Source organism: Parus major, chromosome 11 (genome assembly GCF_001522545.3).
Source record: "Parus major isolate Abel chromosome 11, Parus_major1.1, whole genome shotgun sequence".
NCBI lineage: Eukaryota > Metazoa > Chordata > Aves > Passeriformes > Paridae > Parus > Parus major.
The window spans coordinates 12,047,793-12,068,000 of NC_031780.1; the positions used below are offsets into that span (position 1 = coordinate 12,047,793).

General features: G+C 41.4%; 1 protein-coding gene across 2 annotated transcripts in view; it reads right to left on the minus strand.

The window, feature by feature from the left end:
* NKD1 (NKD inhibitor of WNT signaling pathway 1) overlaps positions 1 to 20,193 on the minus strand; it is a 110,814-nt gene extending 90,621 nt beyond the window's left edge. Inside the window, exons 1-3 of one of the 2 annotated variants that reach the window (XM_015640318.3) lie at positions 19,784 to 20,193; positions 19,611 to 19,643; positions 19,113 to 19,270 (exon numbers count right to left, since the gene is read on the minus strand). In XM_015640318.3, the coding sequence (XP_015495804.1) occupies positions 19,113 to 19,270; positions 19,611 to 19,643; positions 19,784 to 19,808 (216 nt within the window). In that variant the 5' untranslated portion in view covers positions 19,809 to 20,193. The remainder of the gene's footprint in view (positions 1 to 19,112; positions 19,271 to 19,610; positions 19,644 to 19,783) is intronic. The other variant, XM_015640317.3, reaches the window with a different exon arrangement.
* Positions 20,194 to 20,208: the final 15 nt, after the last annotated feature.

Genomic DNA, 20,208 nt, shown 5'->3' on the forward strand with positions numbered 1-20,208 from the left:
ATCTAAATTTTGCTGGCATAGATACACACAATTATTCTATCTTTTCAGTAGAAGAAAGAGAAATGGACAGAGTTCAATGAACTCAAATTTGAAGACCCTTTTCCATTACATACTTGAGAAAGTTAAGGGATGTAAACTGCAGCTTTAATGATTCTGAGTGGAACTAAAACCTGCACCATTTTCCAATAATTATTACACATTGAAACAGACTGCTACTGCCATGTCTTTACACTCAGTTTTTCCCAAGTCCCCGTTATTCCTCATCATTCTTCACAGATCCAAGTAAACTTTTTTTTGGTGTCAAACAATATAGACTAAATTCTCATTCAGTCTTTACTACAGTATTTACTGGCATATATACATAGCCTGCATTCATTGAAATTTCCTACTGATTTTCAATTATTTAAAATGAGGGATGCAAAAAGTCAGCAAAAGAAAAATTATTTCTCTAAAGGTCACATTCAAATGCTTCCAAATGAGTGATTACTTTCAATTCTGACCTCTTTGGTATCAACTGGAACTTGGCCCGAGAAAATGGTTTCAGGACTCTGCCCACTGGTTTGTTTGTACAGTGGCACAGGAAATATGTAAATAGATTAAATTTACAACAAAGTGCCAAGCATTTGAGATCACTGGTTCTGTAATATTCTCTGCTACACGATTACAACAGCCAGAGCCTGACTCTATGGAAGTCAGCACTAACCCCCTCTGAAAGCAGACACCCTGCAGTGCCCCATGGACTGTCTGTCCACCATCCCAGGACCATCACACGTGTTCACACATTATCAGCCTCTGCTCTGAGCGAGGCCAGCCTGGAATCACATTAAGTGTCACACACCAGGCTACAGATACAATGGGTGATAGCCCAGGGGAAAGCGTGTTCTGTGCCCAGCTCATTTGTCCTGTTCACTTTTGGGCAAGTGATTCTCACTGCCATTCATAAATCACGTCTTCTGACGAGAATTCAGATTTAGAGCCCTCACCTCTCACTCTGCAAACACACTGCTGGGTCAGACACAGCTTAACAGGTCTGAGCAGGCAGCTTCTACCCAGTGTGAGTGTGTCTTAGTGTTCCACTTCCCTGCTTAAAGTTCTCCAAAATCAAGGATATTCATGTTTATTCATATGTTTAGTTTAACCCTTTACCATCTAACAATTAATTACAATTACTTGAGTAATGAAATGTATCCAGCTATAACTGAAACAAAGAAAGAAAAGCTTTCCTAAAAAGATAGCATGACAGGACATTTACTTTCTTCTCTGTAAGAACATACAAGTTTTTACTTCAAGAGAATATATGAAAGGAGCATTATTTTTAATAGAAAATTAATAGTAGATTTTCAGTTCTACTAGACCTAATCAAGTTGTCCTTCTTTGCCTGAATATTCAGAATTTGCTTAGTAAAAGAAAGGATCTGACTCCAGCAGAAAGAAATCTTCTAAAACAAAAACATGCTGAAAAAGTGAGACTTGCACTACTAGCAGAGAACATCTCTCAAGCCACATGGGTGAATTTTAACATTTAGATCCCTGCTAACTAGGCACAGGCTCAAACCAAAAACCACAAAAATGGTGAAAGTCTGAACACAGATCTGAATTTTGTAGCTCACACACCAACTCCTCTCTTAACAATGGCTCGAAAATGTTTTTCGAAACTCCTACAATATTTGTTCCATACACAGGAAATGAATTTAATAGTACATCTTTGGGGATTAGCTTTGTTTAGCTGTCCAAGCCTTTGATTCAAAGCCTGTAGATAGTATTGCTTTAGTGGCTACACAGACATATTTCCTGATGGGATGCCTCCCTTGCTCACATGGTCATTCACCTTAATCCCTGTTAACTTTATAGGATGCTACAGTGCACATATCACTGGCTGCAAAGTTTCTTATACAAGTTTCTTGGCCTTCCTCTATTCCTAGCATGAAAATGGAGAAGATAAATACACTACTGAAGCATGGGAATTCGGAAGTTGGATAAAAAGTATTACATTCTTACAGAGGAATTCCTCATTTCTAGACAGCATAAAGGAGCTCCTGAGGATGAATTTACTGCTTTTCTGCTTCAGCATAGTGGGCTGTATTATGACCCTATAATCCACTGCGAGCAAGGCAGCAGCTGAGAGCTGCACTGCCCTGGAGCTGTCTGAGAGATGACTGTGATGCACTGAATCACAGTTTCCTTTCCAATTTCCACTCTGCCTCAAGTAAGGCAGCAAGCACTGCCTCTGCACTGTCCTCTTCCCAAAATGATTCTGCTCATGAGCTGAGCTATGCTCCACTGTCTTTCTACTCACAACCAGGCAAGTAAGGAAGTAGGAGATTTGAGGAGAAATTCTTTAAGCTCCAAAAATATGTATACATTACACGTGTTTTTTGTTAGCCAGCTGCACGGTGGCTACGGTATAGCAAGGTGCAGATATTCAGTAGATACAGTGTGTACTTGCTTCCAATCTTAGTTTGGTGTGCTAGACAACACATGATTGCAAAGGATTCTTGGTGTTCCACACCAAATGTACACCCTGCTAGCTAGACCACCACGTGATTTTGTTTCTCCCCCAAGACTTAGTCTCTGAGGAATGTAGCATTTAAATCAAGCATTTAAACCAAAGGCAACAGCTGTTAAAATAGAAGTAGCTAACATATTTTGAGGCCTGAGGAACTGGTAGGGAAAGGAAGAAGCACTTCAAGTACTGAGAAAGTGTGATCTGTGGGCAATAGGTGGGAATGAAAGCTTTCAGCATGCAAAGGGAGAGGGGAAAAATCCCCAAAAACAACAATAAATGCCCATATCCAACACACAGACTAAAGTACCCTGATTCCAGCCAGACTGACCAAATTCTCCAAAACCACAGAGCTGCTAGATTAAAACCATCCTTATGATTCAATATTCAGAGAAGTAATCCTTAAATACATAATAATAGGGTTTGAGATGCCATAAAATCCTCTTTAGACGGGCAGAATATTCCTGAATTCTCTTCATATTTACAAGGAGTGGGGAACAGGGAAGCTAGAAACTGGGATGTGCCTGGCTGCAACACACAGCTCTGGGGGTGTGCTCACTGCTGCCAGGCTGACAGGACAATAAGTGCCTCCTCAGCACCATACATTTAGCTGTGTTTAAAAGAACAAAATCCACTCACAGCACAGAATTCAGCAGCACCACTAAAAAGCTTGGGAGTACCCATCACGAACCATCAGTCACCATTTCTAAACATGACTTTGGGTGATGCATGGCAGACAGCACCAAAGGAGGAGGGGAGAGGTGTTGATTCACCTGTAAACCTGCTCCACTTTGTGCTCCAGATAGCTCAAAGGTCTGGAATCAGAGGCATAGCTCACTCTCATTATAAGGCTCTCCATTACAAAGCTGGTGTAAAGAAAAGCTTACTGCTTTGACTCACCACCCCACTTCAGTTCTTTGTAAACATTCTGACATGCATTTCACTCATGTACAAACTCTGCTGCTCCAGAGAATAACCTTCAACAGAGAGTAATTTCATTATTCAAGCAACCACCAGAAAAACTTCATCTCCTTGCAAAGCTTCTCCTTCCCCATTTAGTTACGTCTGTGCAGTCAATTTCCCTTAGTAACAGTGGTGAAAGCCTGGCTCAATTCTCCTCATGCTGTATTGTACACCTGCTATGATTTACACACATGCAGCTGTACGCTCTGTCCCTGCACTCCTATTAATCCTGCCTTGACTCTATATGCACCACCAAGAGCAAGGTACAGCAAAAAGCAGGAAGCCCACATCACTTGAATGCACATATCCTTGGCCAGGCCTCCACAAGAGTGGAGATTCAGCTCATACATGAAAGACACGTCCCTCACACCACCTTCTACAACCTTGTCCAAAGTCTTCAGGATGAGTGAGAAGTAAAATTCCTTTTCTCTCTGTATGGCAGAACAGCTTTGATTAATAAAAACTTTTTAGAATTAGACTTCTTGAGCTGCTGGATTGTAACAAGAGCTGGACAGTTCAGAAAGGCCCCTTTCTGAAACATTTTAGGAAGATTACTGTAGATCAAAAGAAACAATGTAAGAGGTTGGGCTATTTTTCAAGGGGAGATTATATAAACTTCAAGGAGAATTCAAACATTCTTTTTCATTCTTACTTTGCTCAGGAAAGTAGGTGATAAATACCTGGCTTGTTCATAAAAACATAGCAATGAATTAAGAGTACAGCTGACATTGAAGTTCTTCGTGAACTATACATATTTCTCTGATGGGGAATTGGGAAAAAGTGAATAAACCCAGTAGGCTCTAAGAGAAGACAAATGAGACTAAATGAGTGGGAAGTGTTTAGCTATTTGGGGTCTCTGTGAAGATATGAACAACCTCAAAAATTATATACACCTGAAGCTAGGATCTAGACTAGAATGGCTGGCTCCAGGATCTCACTCTTAGACCATAATTTCAGAGTTTCAGAGACCAGGCAGCACCACAGCAGTGGCTATCCATCCCTGGCCACCCACATCACAAACACCTCCCAGCTCCACATCTCAGCTGCCAGACCAGTCTGCTAATCTCAGATGACTTCAAAGCCTACCTACCTTGCGACCTAGAGAGCTTAAGAAAGCTGTGTTTAACCTATTACCCCATCTCCTTAAGTACAACAGGGCTGACATCCCACCCATGAAAATCCCAACCACTAAGCAGAGCTCCAGGGGGCAACAGCAGCAGCCCAGCTAGCAGGGGCACACCCTGTTATTAGAGCCTGTATCTGAACCACGGACAGCTTTAACCTCGGAGGGATCGTTCGTACACCTGAATATAAAATATGGTCCAGTACCACCTGCAAATGGATAAATCTGAAGAGTGCTGCACTAGAACATGCAGCTCTCAACAGACTTAGCTCCTAGAAATTTCTGTCATAAGACGAAAATACAAACAAAAATTATTTTATGATTGAAGCAAAAAGGATTAAGCCCAGATAACTCATCTGTACTGGCTGTACTTCTGATGGGCCCATTCTCACCTCTTCCCCTTAACAACCAAGTCAATGATTTTGTTATATTGCATGCATGCAAATTGGACTAATTTCTTTGACTGTGTCCCCAGTACTCTAATTTTGCCCTTTCTATCCTTTACCAAGCCTGTCTATATAAGTTGAAGATGCACTCCTTCCTCTGCCCACTTGCTTTTTTCAGACCTCCTTTCAGAGGAGAGGTCAAGCCTTTCCTCTCACCAGCCCTCTCTCATCTTCTTTTTTAGGAGAACATTTTCACCCAGTCTGAGGGGATTACATTTTGCTCATTCCTGTTTGATGCATTTCTTGTGAGACAGGATCAAATGAGATTGAAGGCCCAGAAAACCCCATGCTGTGTACCTTGCATAAAATGTACTTTCTCTTACACTAGAAAAGGGCTTACATGACATATATTTTTTATAAATATATATCTATGAAATTTTGAAAGTAGGCAAAAAACATTATAATATCATAAGGTGGCAAGGAATACAAAAGAAGGGAAAAAAACCGCAGTGAATAGAATCCTTTTTTATAAAAAAGAAAACTATGCTGAACACAAACTCCTTCATGAATTCTCTTTATACTTCCAGTGACACAAATTCACCATTCTGCTGACACTGTTGCTGACACTACTGAAAAAGTCACCCAAGATGGCTCATTTTAAAATAAAATTTTACAAGGAGATGAAATGGGGATTTGTAATGGAACATTTCCTTCAACTTAATCATAACATCATTACTGTAATGATATAAAGTCCATTTGTTCTTTTAATTTATTTAATGATAAACATATGATATTTTGGGGATAGCTCCCACAAAAACATCCAGTTAAAGGAGAAAAGTCTTAAATTATAGTTGTCCAAAACAGTCCTCCCCTAATTTACTTGATGCCAACAAACAAGAGACCTCTTCAGTAATTCTGTGCTTCTAATACTGCTGTCAGTTTTAATACTACCTCCAGATTCCACTCATTTCAAGTCACTGAGAAATTCTTGAGTATTTACAATCAGTCAAACAAGGAACCATTTCAGCTCTTTGACCTTAGAATCATGAGGTATAAGCTTTCAACTTCCATAGGGAAGATATTTTTAAAACGAAGAGTGCATTTCCCAGAATAATGATGCTCTAATACTAAACAGCAGCTCAGTTATTTTGTGTTAAGAAACCAAAGCCCTACTTACACAATTTCAAAGCAGCAGCTGTGACTTTGAAACCAGGAACGCATTCTGGCCACCTGCTTTAAAACCAGCCAAAATAAACGTGGTGGGATGGTTCCTGTTGATAACCATGGGATGGCAGGGCAGTACAGGTTATTTGCTGCTAGGGCTTAGGTCCTAGACATCACTAACTTCTCCAGGATTTCATCTGGATGAGGAGTTTGGGATTAAGCTGATCTGAAAGCTGGATTAATTACTAAGTGCTAGTTTGCAGTACTGTTACTCAAGAGGAGCAAAACTTCATTGCACAGCTGAGACATATTGTTCACGGCATGCCATTCACAGTGTGATGTTTTACTCCCACAGCAGATGATACTTCTTAATCCCTTGCCAAACAGAAAGTATTATGGTCTGGCTTACAAGGTATTGGTTTCTTTGAAGAAAGGGTTTGTTTTGCTGCTGTGTTTTTTTGGTTATTTTTTTAATCAACTCAAACCCATCCATAATAGCAATAACAGTAAACTAAGAATTATTACTTTAAAACCTCAAACTATCCTACTTCTTCTAGCTTTACTAAATGCAAAAAACATTGCATAAAATAGTGTCCACCAGTGAAACTAAATCTTCCCATTATGCTAATGTAGCAGAGTGTACCTCAGAAGATATTTCAGGGCCAAATCCTGCTCTCAGCAGAATTAACAGAGAGTTACTGAACTTCAACAGTAAAAGAATTTGGCCTACAAAATCTCAGCCATTTCTAATTCTCACTATTAAAAAGCAAAAGCAGTCCCCCACAAAAAAGTCCAAAGTAGTACAGAAGAAAAAGAAACCTTAAATATTTAAAAACATGCAAACATCTTCCTAAAAGTTTCATTTAATCTAGCATTGTTAAAGAAGGAGAGAAGAAAAAAAATCAGGTCACTCACAAGCACCCTAAGTTCTTTCTGCTTTCTACTCCTCTTTGCCTTGCTTTCCCCCCTTGCACTCTCCTTGTGCAGAGGCACATTTTGGACAAAGCACCCACTGTAACACTCACAGTGCCAAGGTGGGAACGCGCTCTTCTCCTTATGGAGAAAGGACACACGCTTTGATCTTCAAGGAGAGAACTCTGGATGGTGCAACTCAAAAGGTTGCTACAAGTTTATTTCTTTCTTTTTTTTGTTTTTTCTTCCTATAAATTATCCCTCCTTTTGATATCTATTCTTGCTCTTAAAAAAAATACACACATCAAGTTAAGATGAAAACTGCCCACACGACAAGTTTGTGTTTACAAGCTTAAGAGCAAGTTTCACTTGAACACAGGTCAATGCCTCTTTAAGAAACATCACATACCAAAAAAATCACACATGGTTAGAACACATCATGAGCAGAGAGGAATTGTGGACTCAGTCTGTGAGGCACCGAGCCAGCCTGAGAAGCCCTTTGAAGTTAGAAAAACATCCTCTGGTCAGAGCACATTTGTGAAACCGTGGGACAGGCGCTTTAAACAACATTCACTCCGAGATCACCTGCGGTGTGCCAGCGGATTGGCGCCTGGGTAACTTCAACAACGTAACCCTTTATATTCCACCAAGATCACTCACTCCAAAACTTCTCCTATCACCAGCACAGTCACAAAACTGCGTGGCAAAGCATGTACCATTTCCCTCTCTGCACAACACAGGCAGGCAGCTCCAGCAGATGTGTGAAGGCTGGGGAAAGCCAGCCACCAGCCCTTGGTCGGCAGGAGAGGCCGCTCTCCCTGGCTGACACACAGGGAAGGCATCACCCTGCAAGAAGGGCTGCTGCAAAGCAGTGCTGCACAAGGCACAGCAGAGTCTGGAATGCAGCCAGGCATGACACAGAATACTGCTCCTCACCCTTGTCAGGAGAAGGAAGATCCTTGGCTGTGGATGGCCAAGCCCAGGTAACACAAGGGGTTTTTCCCTCTCCCACTTACACACAGATAAGACTGAACATCAGAAGACTCTTCTAAGCAAAGTTAGCTCCCTCCACCCAGCTCTGCCATCAGCTATTAGCACCCAGCCCGCTAGCATCACTGTGCTGTGCCAGCCCAGTTTAAAGCACATCCACCCCCAGATCTGGCAGCTCTCTCAGGCTGGAGTGCCTCTCAGGAGAGTCTCTAACTGAAGGCAGCAGTGCCTACCCAATCCTCGTACTGCTGGATATTGGAATTGACGTGCAATAGCAGACAATCTTGACTAGAGCCCGTGTCAGTTGAGACTGTGGAAGGAACAAGCCTCACCCTGCCTTTGGATAGGGTTCCTGCTGGTGTTAGGAGACACTCAGACTGTACACTAGGCCAGGACTCTTTCCCTTCTTAAAACATACCCCTAAAGGCACATCATTAGCATTTTTCTCATCCAACTATTCTGCTCTTCTATGTTTGACAAGCTTTCCTACTTTCCCCAGTGGTGGTGAAATTCCTGTCATTTTTGAGGAGACAGGACTGCCAGTGTTGCCATCAGAAACATATGAGGAGGGTCAGATTACTCGTGCAGAGCTAATATGGGACCTCACAGCCTTCTTGCTTCTCCCACAGGACATTACCCATTGTCTGTTATTCAATTACTGACAAATCTAGGGGGTTCCCACTGCAGAGCCCTTGGTTTGTCTTTCCAAATGGGGAAAATCAGAGGTGGCCATAGGCTAAGGACAGATTATTTTAGCAGAGGTTTGTTCTGTATTTGAACAGCACATGGATGTTTCATGAATAAGCACAAGCAACACCTGCATGTTGCAGGCTAGCTAGTCCCTCCTGGATAGCAGCAAATATCCGAGGACACAGAGCTACTTCAACCTACTTCAACATGCCTTACCTTTGAATTTCAGCAGAGTTCTCACAATCTTTTTTTTTTTTTTCCCCCCCTAAATGGCACATAAAAAAGAAATCAAACACCCATCTGGAAAAGAGTGCCACGGTAAGGTTGATGACCAAATTCTAGTGAAGTCTATACAGCATCAATGAATACAATACTTCCTTTCCAAATGCTGGGGATTTTTTCTTTCTTTCCTGCCACACATCACCATGTTGCAGTCTGAGAGCAGCTGTCTTTCAAAGTACAGCCCTGTACAATAGCTTACACAGGAAGAGATCTCATTTACTTCTTTATGCTGTGCATTAGTCCAGAGTTAAAGATTTTGTGTGCTTCCTATTAGTCATAAATAAATGATTGAAAACACCCTTAGAGTAGAAGAAAAAAAAATAATGAGATTGTGGTTCAATACTTTAACAAACCAACCTAATTAGATAAAAAAACACCTTCATACAATAAAAATGTGGCATTTTAATGGGTATTAAGCAGTGCTGTGGGAATAGCCTCTTTCAAAACATGCTTTTTAAACCTATCTGGAAAATTACACTGCTAATTACAAATGGGAATTTAAGTGGCAGTACAGCTGGGAAAAACTTTTGTGAACCTGTCATAAAATGATCAGATAAACTGCATCTGCAGGGGAAAATACACTGCCATTACACCAGCAATGTAGCTGCCAGATTAAAAGAATATTAGTCTCTTCAACCTTCCCTCATCTTCCACTAATGTGGCAGAGAACCCAATACAAAGCCACTAAAACCAATGAGCAGCTTCCCTTCTATTACAGCAGGACTTTTGCATCAAAGCAAAACAGAAATAATGCAGAATTTTTAGAAATTATAGAAACAGTCTTACCGAACTGCACTGAGTCAGTTAAAAATATACATTTAAATGTAATTTATTTATGGTATTTGAAAAAACTCCTTATACCTATATATCCACATCAGGAACAAGACCTTGCACATAAGCTTTGCATAAATAAAAGTGGCTTTAACTGAGATAACCTATGAAGTTTATCCTCAAAATAAAATTAAATATTCGGGATGGCTAAATGAGGCACAGTTTTTCCATGGGGAAAAAAAATAGCAAAGTATTATTTATTTTCCTGTAGGTACTTGTTTTGAAAAGACTTTCCTCCCCACCTGGCCTTCTGCTAAAAGCCACAATCTACATTAAAACAGTGTGTACGCTTTAGAAAATTATCAACCATCTTTTTTTACAGCAGGAGCTTATGAAATTATTTGATCCACTTTTCATATAGAAAGTCTATGGCTGACCATAAATAGGCAGGCTCCCAGTATAAACTTACCAGGATTACATCAAAGCCCTTCCTCTAGGATCAGACGATTGATTTCTTCAATGCTTTTTAGAATTTCTTCCAGGATATTTTGGGTTATTGCCTTAGACCTTTGCTCAGCTGGAATGACAGATATTCTGTTTGCTAGACTGTGATGTTCTCTCTTTACAGGGGAATGAGTGTCCGTAGTGTACACACACGTACGTTACACGAACAGAGAGAGACTTGGAAAGTTCACAGGCAAAATTATTATTTATTGTTTCAAAAAGAGTAGTTTATTACAGAAACACTGATACAGGCTTAACCACAGCATCTTACGCAATACAGAGAGTGCTTGTTATTCTGTGAGCTCAGGACTGGGACACTCTATGCTCAGAGAAAATCCCTACTCCCCCAAACAGGCATTTGTTCTTTCTATGCACTTAACGCACAAGGCTTAGCCTTACAGCTACTACCCTCTTTACCTAACTCTCTTGAAACCAACTGTCCTGGAACTATGAAAGATTTTTAAGATAGGACAAGCAGCGGCTTAGTCCTTACCTACCACTATCAAATCTTTGGGGAATCAGACAGCAAACTATCTCCGAGGGCAATGTGACACACTACCCACCGTTCTCCTTCCTCCCCCAAGACAAATCTGTCACCTCAGTACCACTCATCATTCGCATCAGAGTATGGATCAAAAGATCCGAGCCTGCTCCCAAATCCCATTTCTCCTGCAAGACGGTACTTTGTTCTGTCACTTCCCTACTGAGTCTATCTCCTTATTTTATGCCTCACAGCATGTGTGGCTGCACCCCAAGATCAAACACCCATGCATGATTTTCTTTCACAGATCTTGAATCACAATGTTATACTTTAATAGGAACCTCAATATACTTAATCCCTTTAAAGCTGCCACAGTAATGCCCCCAAATGCATTAAATTTCACCCTAATCGCAAAATACAAAGTATTTCTCTGGATGGACAGTGCAGACTGTTCCGACCACATGCCAATCCACCTCTGAGCTAAAGCAAGATGCACTGCCTGCATTTGTTTGTCAGAAGTTCAAGGACACATGGCTGAAAATTCCAGGCGCCTTAAATGTTCTCTGCTGCAAATTTTGCTCAAAACCTATCTGAACATTTAAGGGATGATCTCACATTCTCAAGGCATTCTCATTGCAAATGACAAACGAACGAGAGCCACTGAGCCTGCATTTAAATCCAAACCCACTAACACTGAAACCAAGGCTGATAGATGCCCCCTTTCAAGGTCCAATCAAAACACCCACACCCCACCACAGTCAACTCAATGAGTTTCAGAGTCCACTGAACTCTGAGACTGAGAAGGGCTATTACACAAAATTACCAAACTATTGGAGCTTTGGCAAAAAGCAGAAAAGCTGCTTGCCTGATATATCTTGTTCACAAGTATTAAACTTTATTAACAATAGCTCCAGATTTAAGGAACAACTGCTTTTCATGTATGTTTGGCAGAGACCTGGTTTGAACCAAGGAACCACAGGGTCTTCTGCTCCCTCTTCTGCTGCAGGGTTGGTGTCTGGTGGGACCCTTTAGGTATATTTTTACAGGGCTCTTCTTGGCCATTGAGGACCTTCTCAGGCACTGATAGCATTTCAATTTCCTGTGGCCACTGCCTGGTCATCTGAGGAGTGGAAAGATTCATACCACCAGAAATTGTACAGACCAAAACAACAGGATCATTTATTGTCCTATAATATACAGTAGGCCAAACCACAGAATGGCAAAATGGTTCAAGTTGGAAGGGACCACATCATATGGGTCATCTGGTCCAAGCTTCCTGCTTCAGCAGGGCCATCCCAGAGCACAGGCCACAGGATTGTGTCCAGAAGGTTCTTGAATCTCTCCGGTGAAGGGAGACTCCACAGCCTCTTGGACAATCTGTTCCAGTGCTTGGTCACTGCACAGCAAGGAAGTTCTTCCTCATGTTCAGGTGGAAATTTCAGTGCATCAGTTTCTTCCAATTGTCTCTTCTATTATTTAGCCCTACCAAGCAGAGTCTGGCTCCAGCCTCTCGACACTCTCCCTTCAGATACTGACAGACATTGATGAGGTTTCCTCTCAGCCACCTTTCCTGAAAGCACTACAGAACCTCCCCAAAAGACACTCTCTTCCTTAAACAACTAGATTCTGTATGACTAAACCACAAGTACTCCTGAAGTACGATGGGCACCTATCAGGTGATGTGAAACACAGAGATTAGAGAATCTAGTTAAACACTTGCTTACAGACAAAAACCTGCTGGAAAGCAAAGTCCCATAGCAAGCCAATGGATCACCTTATTAAACATTGGATATTAGGTTACATGGCAGCAGTATGTTTGCAATACAATAACTGTACAAGCCTTTCCAACCCAAAAAGGGATGTTTCACATGTTCAGAAGTGCCACTAATTCCTCAAGTTAAAAAACAAAATACATGCCATATTGCTCTGATGGCAACAAATCCAGAAGCCTACAAAAAGCGAATGCCCTGTACAACAGTACCCCTTGCAGAGACACCAGGGGAGCAGTGGCTGGAGATACACAAATCATTTCCCCTTTCCCTTAGCTCACGCTAAAAGCCAGCCCAGACCTTCCACCACAGCTAACACCATTGGCCTTCCACCACTGGAAGAGAAATGTCATGAGATATTGCAATACAAACATGCTTTCCTGGCTCAAAAATCAGACACAATGAAGATTTTGCATTTGGAACTTGGTTAATAATTCTTGAATGGAATATAGTCCAACTCAGACTCCCATAGCTGTAGTTACTCTGTAGGAGTAAATACAGGCTTAGTTTTGCTGCCAATGTTGGCAGATACAACTAAATAAATTCACAGAGAAAGTATATTTGACCATTCCTTCACATTAATGTTTTTAAACTAAAACCTTACCTCACTTTCCATGAAAAGATATCTATAAATATCACATAGCTTGAAAACTCACAAGTATTCAAATTGGTATATGAAAAAGAAAATTAGTTCCATTACAAAAAAACAACAAAACAAAATCCTTCAAGTATTTTTTACCTCTGAACATCTACCATTTGCTTTCCAACCAGGGTTTGATGCTGACATTCACGAAGCAAAATCCGTCTGCAAGGATTTCTATAAATGCCAACATCTGCAGCACTGGGAGCAATGTTCCATTCTGATTTAAATATCATCACCGAACAATTATTTCCCAAACTTTGGAAAAACTAACTCCTACGAAGTTTCAGTACTCAAGAGACTTCTCTTTCCTCTGTTCATAACTCAACACAAAAGAAACCATAAAAGTCAACTAAGATCTTCTTCTGAAGGGTGCATACAAACAGCCACTTACTGAGCTCCTCCTGGGTCATATTACAGATCTCAAAACCTACAGAAAACCCTTCTGTTAATGAATGCTGCTGTAAAGAACACTCCCATATGTCGACAATCATGTGCTACAAATGTGCCATTTTTGTTATAACTAAAGTTTTAGTGTGAAGTTCTGGACTGCATTATTTACATTCAAGACATTAAAGAATATAATGTATTGTTGTTACTTTTCATCCTGGATTACAGAAGAAAACATACACCATAACCAAGGCATTCTCATTCAGAAGAATTAAGGTTTCACTAAGCCAACAGGGACTATGAGGAGCCCAAGAGACACAGATGAGGACTTGACCCAGCTACTACAGAGAATATGTTTTCTTCTTACAAATACCAGCCTAAGTAACTCCACTTTAGAGGGAGTGGGAGAAAGAGGGTTGTTAGAGATCAAAAAAAAGTTTCTCTAATGAGATTGTTTGCAGAAACTTCATGGGCCATTCGGCTTTCCAATCAACATGCCAAATTAAATGTGCACCACATTAAATCTGAAACACCTATAAAACAAGCCCTGATGAAATACAGACAGTCTTCCATCTACCTCCTCCATATGGCTCAAGCAAAGTCAACTTTTAATTTCATAACACAAAATATTTAATTTATGCTTTTCTTCATATGTCAATTTAACCTCTGGCACATAGCTTTGAAACCATATAAGGATGCCTAACACTTTCCATATGGCAACTGAATTGTGGCTTTTAATTGCACCAACTGGTATCATTCAAGGATAATTCCCTTGGAATCCAGCTTTCTGCTACAGTATTGGCCAATTCACTAATCTCATCACCATGGCACTAATACTTTCAGAGACTCTTTGATTGTTAATATTCATATTATAATTTTCCCAAACCAGAGCTGTCAAGATATACTATGTACATCACTAATTAAATTATCTTGGTTTGTTGGCACCAAATTTCAACACTAAGTAAGATTCTGCTTCTCTCTCTCTCTCAATATAAAGTTTGGTAAATTTATTTTAAATGCCATAGACAACATTTTTGTGTACTAAAATACTTTCTAGTCATACCAATGCTGAGTCTGCTGTTTATTTTAATCTTCAGAGTCAATAAAAATAATTATTTATATAGTACTGACATTAATGGACTTGAAAACATTTCAGTTAAAAAGATCACTTCAAGCAGTCACACAAGATAACAACCAAGTAAACTTTCATTGCTCTTGTCACCATACCAGAAAGAAGGCAGCCTTTCAAGTGTCACTAGCCATGAAATGACCCCAAGATAGTGCTACAGTTAAATCTTGCATTTCAACAGCCTTTAGTATGTACATAACACAAAAAAGTCTCATTTCTGTTTATTATTTTCATTTTGGATGAATGACCAACTCAGCTGTGTCTTCCGTAAGGCGATGTATTTTTAATATGCACACACAAACACAATTTAACAGTGGGGGACTGGGAAGGCCTTCTTTTTTCATTTAAGATTGATCATACTAGAGGAGCAGTGAAGTTGACACTGGTGTTGTCTCCTCTCAGCCATGCAAGGAATGCCCATTAATGTCACTGGCAGTTACAGGCACAGAACAAATGGAGAACAAGCCCCACCTCTGAAGTACTGATGCGCCTCAGAATTTCATACTGTGCTAGTCCCAAACCAGATACTCAACTCTAATTAATGTCAATTAGGGTTGAACATGAGGATCACTAGCACCACTGAGCCCAGCAGAAGTGGTAAGTAAAGTCATTTCTATTTTACCTAAAATGATTACCTACAATGTGGCTCACTGAGAGTTGGTTTGAAATTTAATTAAAAATATGGGACTTTTTCCATTCCCAAGCACAGATCTCAATGAGACGCACAAGAACCTCATAAAACTTCTTATGGCTTTGAAGATAAAAGTAAATGGAACTAAGCAAATGTCATATTTAATATTCCCCCCTCTAGCACAGAGCCATTTCTCAGTTAAATAAACAAATACACGAATATTTGCAAACAATGTTGATTTCCAAAAATAGTTTGTAAAAGTAAACACACTGAATAAATTTAAACTTAAGAATTATAGGATAATCCACAGCATCAGAAAACCTTTCTGGATACAAGTTAACTCATTCATAAAGCACCAAAAGAAGTGTATTCAGTTGCTAGCAGATTTACAGCCTCAGTGGTTTCAATTAGCTTTGAAACCAGAAGATGACTCTGGACCTCATACTTTTCATGGATGCAACAGAATTCCTTTTCTCTTTAATCCTGCCTGATGTGGAAGCTGCAGGCCAGCCCTCGGCCTGCAGAGTCATTAAAACCCTTAGAGCAGAGCAGCCCCTGCTGGGCGGGTGGCAATGGTTTAATGAGATCAGAGCTCTCGCCCAGCACAGCCAGCTGCACACACACCACGGGCGCTCATTTCGGACACGCTCCCCTCCCCTGCCTCATGCCTTCACCCAACCATCCTCCACGAGACCCTTCTCAGAAGACTGGTGCTTTTGGCAACAGCTGGGCATTAATTACTGTTCTTTCAGTGAATTGGAGGGGAGAGACAGATGGACTGGACACGATATGGACAACGCATCAGCTGAGGGAAGTCTTCTCTAACCGAGAAACCCTCAAAACTTCTGCTCAGGAGAAGGAAAGGTGACATACAATTGAACTCTCCTTGAGTGAAGTGATGTAAAAGCCTCCCCTCCACGACGATTGTAAACTCAATCATTCTAGAGTACTACAAATGAAACTTTACTGATTTCCTGCATTAGTCACTCATTCCTCTTGTAAAACACTGCATGAGTCCCTTGAATTTCAGTGTCATCTCCCCTGGATGACTAACTTGAGCAGAACAATTCACTGTCTGTTCTTGATAGAAATAGCCTTCCAACTACAACCAGGACAGAATTTTTGGCTTATAGACAGTAAAATAAATCAAACTGCACTATCATATCCAAGTTCTCATAAAAAGTATTCAAATTTTGGATTTGCAGTCTTAGAAGCTCTTCAGGCTAGGCTAGGCTCTTCTCTCCCATCAACAGGTCTTTGGAAGTAAACTGAATTTCACCAAATACTAACAAAACCATCAACAAAACTCTGGTAAAGGATTCCTACTCAAAAAATTATTCCTAAGACCATTATTTTTTTAACACAGCTGTGTTTCTGTGAATGCAGATATTTTCATCAGCATTTGATCTAGTTCTTTCTGACATAAGTCACAAACGCATCAACTTGGGATCTATTTCGGGGGGAAAATTCCATGTTTTACTGAAAAGTCACAGTTTCAGCTGTGACACAATAAAACTGTACCATTCCACAGAGCCTTGTAAGCTTATTGAACATTTTAGGATTAATTTTGAAGCAGTAAAGATAACAGTCCTTCGTCAATTCAAGAGATACACTATTGGGGACTATACTACACCACTGTCCCATACAACCCTGTTACTAACCATTAGCAGAAGAAACTACTATTTCTATATCTGGAGGAGAGCAAAGAACCAAGAGGTTAGGCTACAATTCCCTTTGTATCTTGGTATAATTATACTAGAGATCAAAGAGATCTCAGAAGAGAAGCAGTCATGCAATCTCAGTTATGGAGTCAATAGCTGTGACTCCGTAATCCTTGTCAAAATGACTATACATATGGCACATATGGTTCCAATGTAGGATTAGAAATGCATCCTTCCATATTCCAAAAGTTCATATTTTAAAGGAACTTTAATGTTGCTGTCACAGTGTGCCTGTGACAGGATGACAATTAAACTAAGTCAATAAGCAGCCTATACACGCACACAGATACTACCAAATATATTAGGCAATAAATGGCAAATATTTTTGAACATTCAGAAACATCTCTATAAGGATGGCAGTAAAAAGCCTCATGGGAACAGTGCTTTTAAACACACTTAAACCTATTTACAGTTTTATAATCTACTAAAACTGTAGACTAATATTTAGTTAATGGCTTGCTAATTGCTGAGCCATCATGAGGAGGACTTCCTCTTGAGTAAGTGGAGAAATACTGTTCTACTGTCATTCCAGCTGAGCAGACCTGAGGAACTGCCAACTGAAGAGTGTTGTGAATAGAAAATGTTGTGAATAGAAAGTATCCTTGACAAAAGATATTTTCTCCTCCTTTTCAGAAACCAAATCATCTTTGCGGAAGAAAATACATTTCATAAACTAAAATCAGAGTTTTTACCTTTAACTCTTGTATATTAAATGATGTTTAGTTTGGTGACTTGAGCTTCTTTTCTAGAAAATATACATGTGAAAGGTAGAACATATGTAAAAACTGCATCTTACAAAAATTGGGATAATTAGAAAATAATTAAAAACACGTGTTTTTACTCTTTGCATCTGCATCAAAGTATACACTATTGTTAATGAGAACTTCTTTGAATATATCGTTTCCAAGTAAAGCACAATAAATATCACTTCAACCAATCATACCTGCAAATCGAAGGTGATTATGTTCATCAGCTACAAACAAGTCAATATCTTACCCCTTTTGTCTCCACTTCTAGCGACTCTCACACACTTTATGCTCCTCAAAATACAATACTGGTGAAATCTAAAATGTCATCGTTAACTTTTCCCATACTGCACATCTACTGCTCACTTCACCATCCCACCTAAAATGAAGTATTCTCGACTTGCAAGTTAATTTTTCCTGAGACACAAGAAGTCCAGGCTTCTGACAATACAACTGGTAGCTAACAAAGCAAAGAGCCTGCAGGAGGCTTGGTGGCCCTGGCTCTGCTTGTGCTTTCAAAGCCACACTGCTTGCTGGGAAGCACAGATTCCAATCTCTCCATCTCTCAGGTTACCTTTCCAGTGATGAAGCTTTCAGGACTTGATCCAAAGTCAATGGGATTCTTTCAGTAAACATCAATAAGCTCTGGATCACACCCTGAAACACTATGAGGACCATATCTAAGTAATGTTAAGTCTGTTTACCTCCCATGATGCCTTTTTGTTTAAAGAGACAACATTAAAAATAAATAAAAGAAAATGGCAACTGAAACATTTCCTCCCACCCTGCTTTACATGGAGAACTGAAGGAAGGAGAAGGGGTGAAAAGTGACCAGTGAAACATCCAGGACAAGTGACTGGCACAGTAACTCTCGTGGAGAAAGTCAGCCTCACGTTATTCACAAAGAGCAAATAAATAACAATAACTCTTCGGGGACTTAAAATGTCACAGGCAAACTTATGCACTAATCAGGGTTCCCAAGCTATCGCACGCCGGCTGGGTGCTGGGCTTTCCCCAGAGACTGTTTGTTCCTGTTTGTGAAAGGTTTTGTTCTAATCGTACTGCCCAGACACCAGCAGTCAGGTTCCCTTACTCCTCTGGCTTTTGCTCCCTCACCAAGTTTGCTCTGCAGCTTCGAACTTCATCAAAGGACTGAAGGAAACCACCCACGGGGCAGCGCCTCGGAGCAACATTAGGGCAAAGAAAACCTTCCTTTGCACAACCGCCCCTTGGGAGGGAAAGAGGGATGTAGAAAGAGCTTTTGCTTTTCACTATTTCAAAGGGAAGGGGCGGGGGGGCAGCGAGGAAGCTGACATACCCTGGCGCTGGAGAGCCTGCACACGGCGCGGTGCTGGCAGCCGTGCTGGAGTCCCGAGCTGCTGCCGCCGCTGCTGCTGCCCCCGGAGTATTTCTGCTTCACCATCCAGTCCTCCAGCCCTCTGCGAGCCAGAGAGGCGTTCACCGCAAAACTATCACCTAGAAAAAAGGAGACAATGCCTCCGCTGAGACGCCCGCAGAGCCCGCCCGAACCCCGCGGCCGTCCCTGCGCCCCGCCGGGGCTGGGAGCCGGGGCTGGAACTGGGACTGGCACCGGGGCCGGAGCCAGGACTGGCACTGGGACTGGCCCCGGGACTGGCACCGCGGCCGGAGCCGGGGCCGGAGCCGGGGCTGGAGCCGGGGCTGGCCCCGGGAGCGGGGCAGCCGCGCAGAGCGCGAAGCGCGGCGGAAAGTTGAGGGGAGAGGGCAGGGGCCGGGGGCAGGCAGCCGGACCGGGGGAAGGCGTTCAAAGTTACTAACAGTGAGGAGCCATCCCTACCTTCTGGACTTTCTCTGGGTTTACAAACGGCAGCTAGGCAGATCCGGAGGAAAGTGTGTGAGGGAAATAATAAAGGAAGATCGTTAGACACCAGAATAAAATCACAGCAACAAACCGAGTAAAATCCGAATAAAGGGAAGGGGCTAAGGAAGTAGCAAGTGAAAGGAACTAACCATGTTTCGAGTGAAGTTTCCCCATCTCTCTGCATTGATCTGCAATTACGATTCATTTGACTGTTTTCAGTAGGGTCAGGTTCGCTTGTTGTTATTTTTTGTAGATATATAAAATCCCAGCGTGTTTAGAAATCCATGTGCTCCGCTTCTCTCTGCTAACACACAAGCGAGCTCAAATCTCAGCTCCTCTCCTGCAGCACGGTCCGGCGTCCCCCTCTCCGCTCCAGCCTTCCTCCTCTCTGCTCTCTTTCCCAAAGACAGAGGCGGTTACAAAAGACCTTACTTCACCCACCGGGGAACATGATTGACACCTCATTGAGATTAGACCACTTGCAGGCAGCCTCCGCCTTCCCATTGGGCCGCGGCGGCAGATGAAAGGGGCGAGTGAGCCTTTTGGAGGCTCAAAAAGGAAAAAGGGAAGGGGG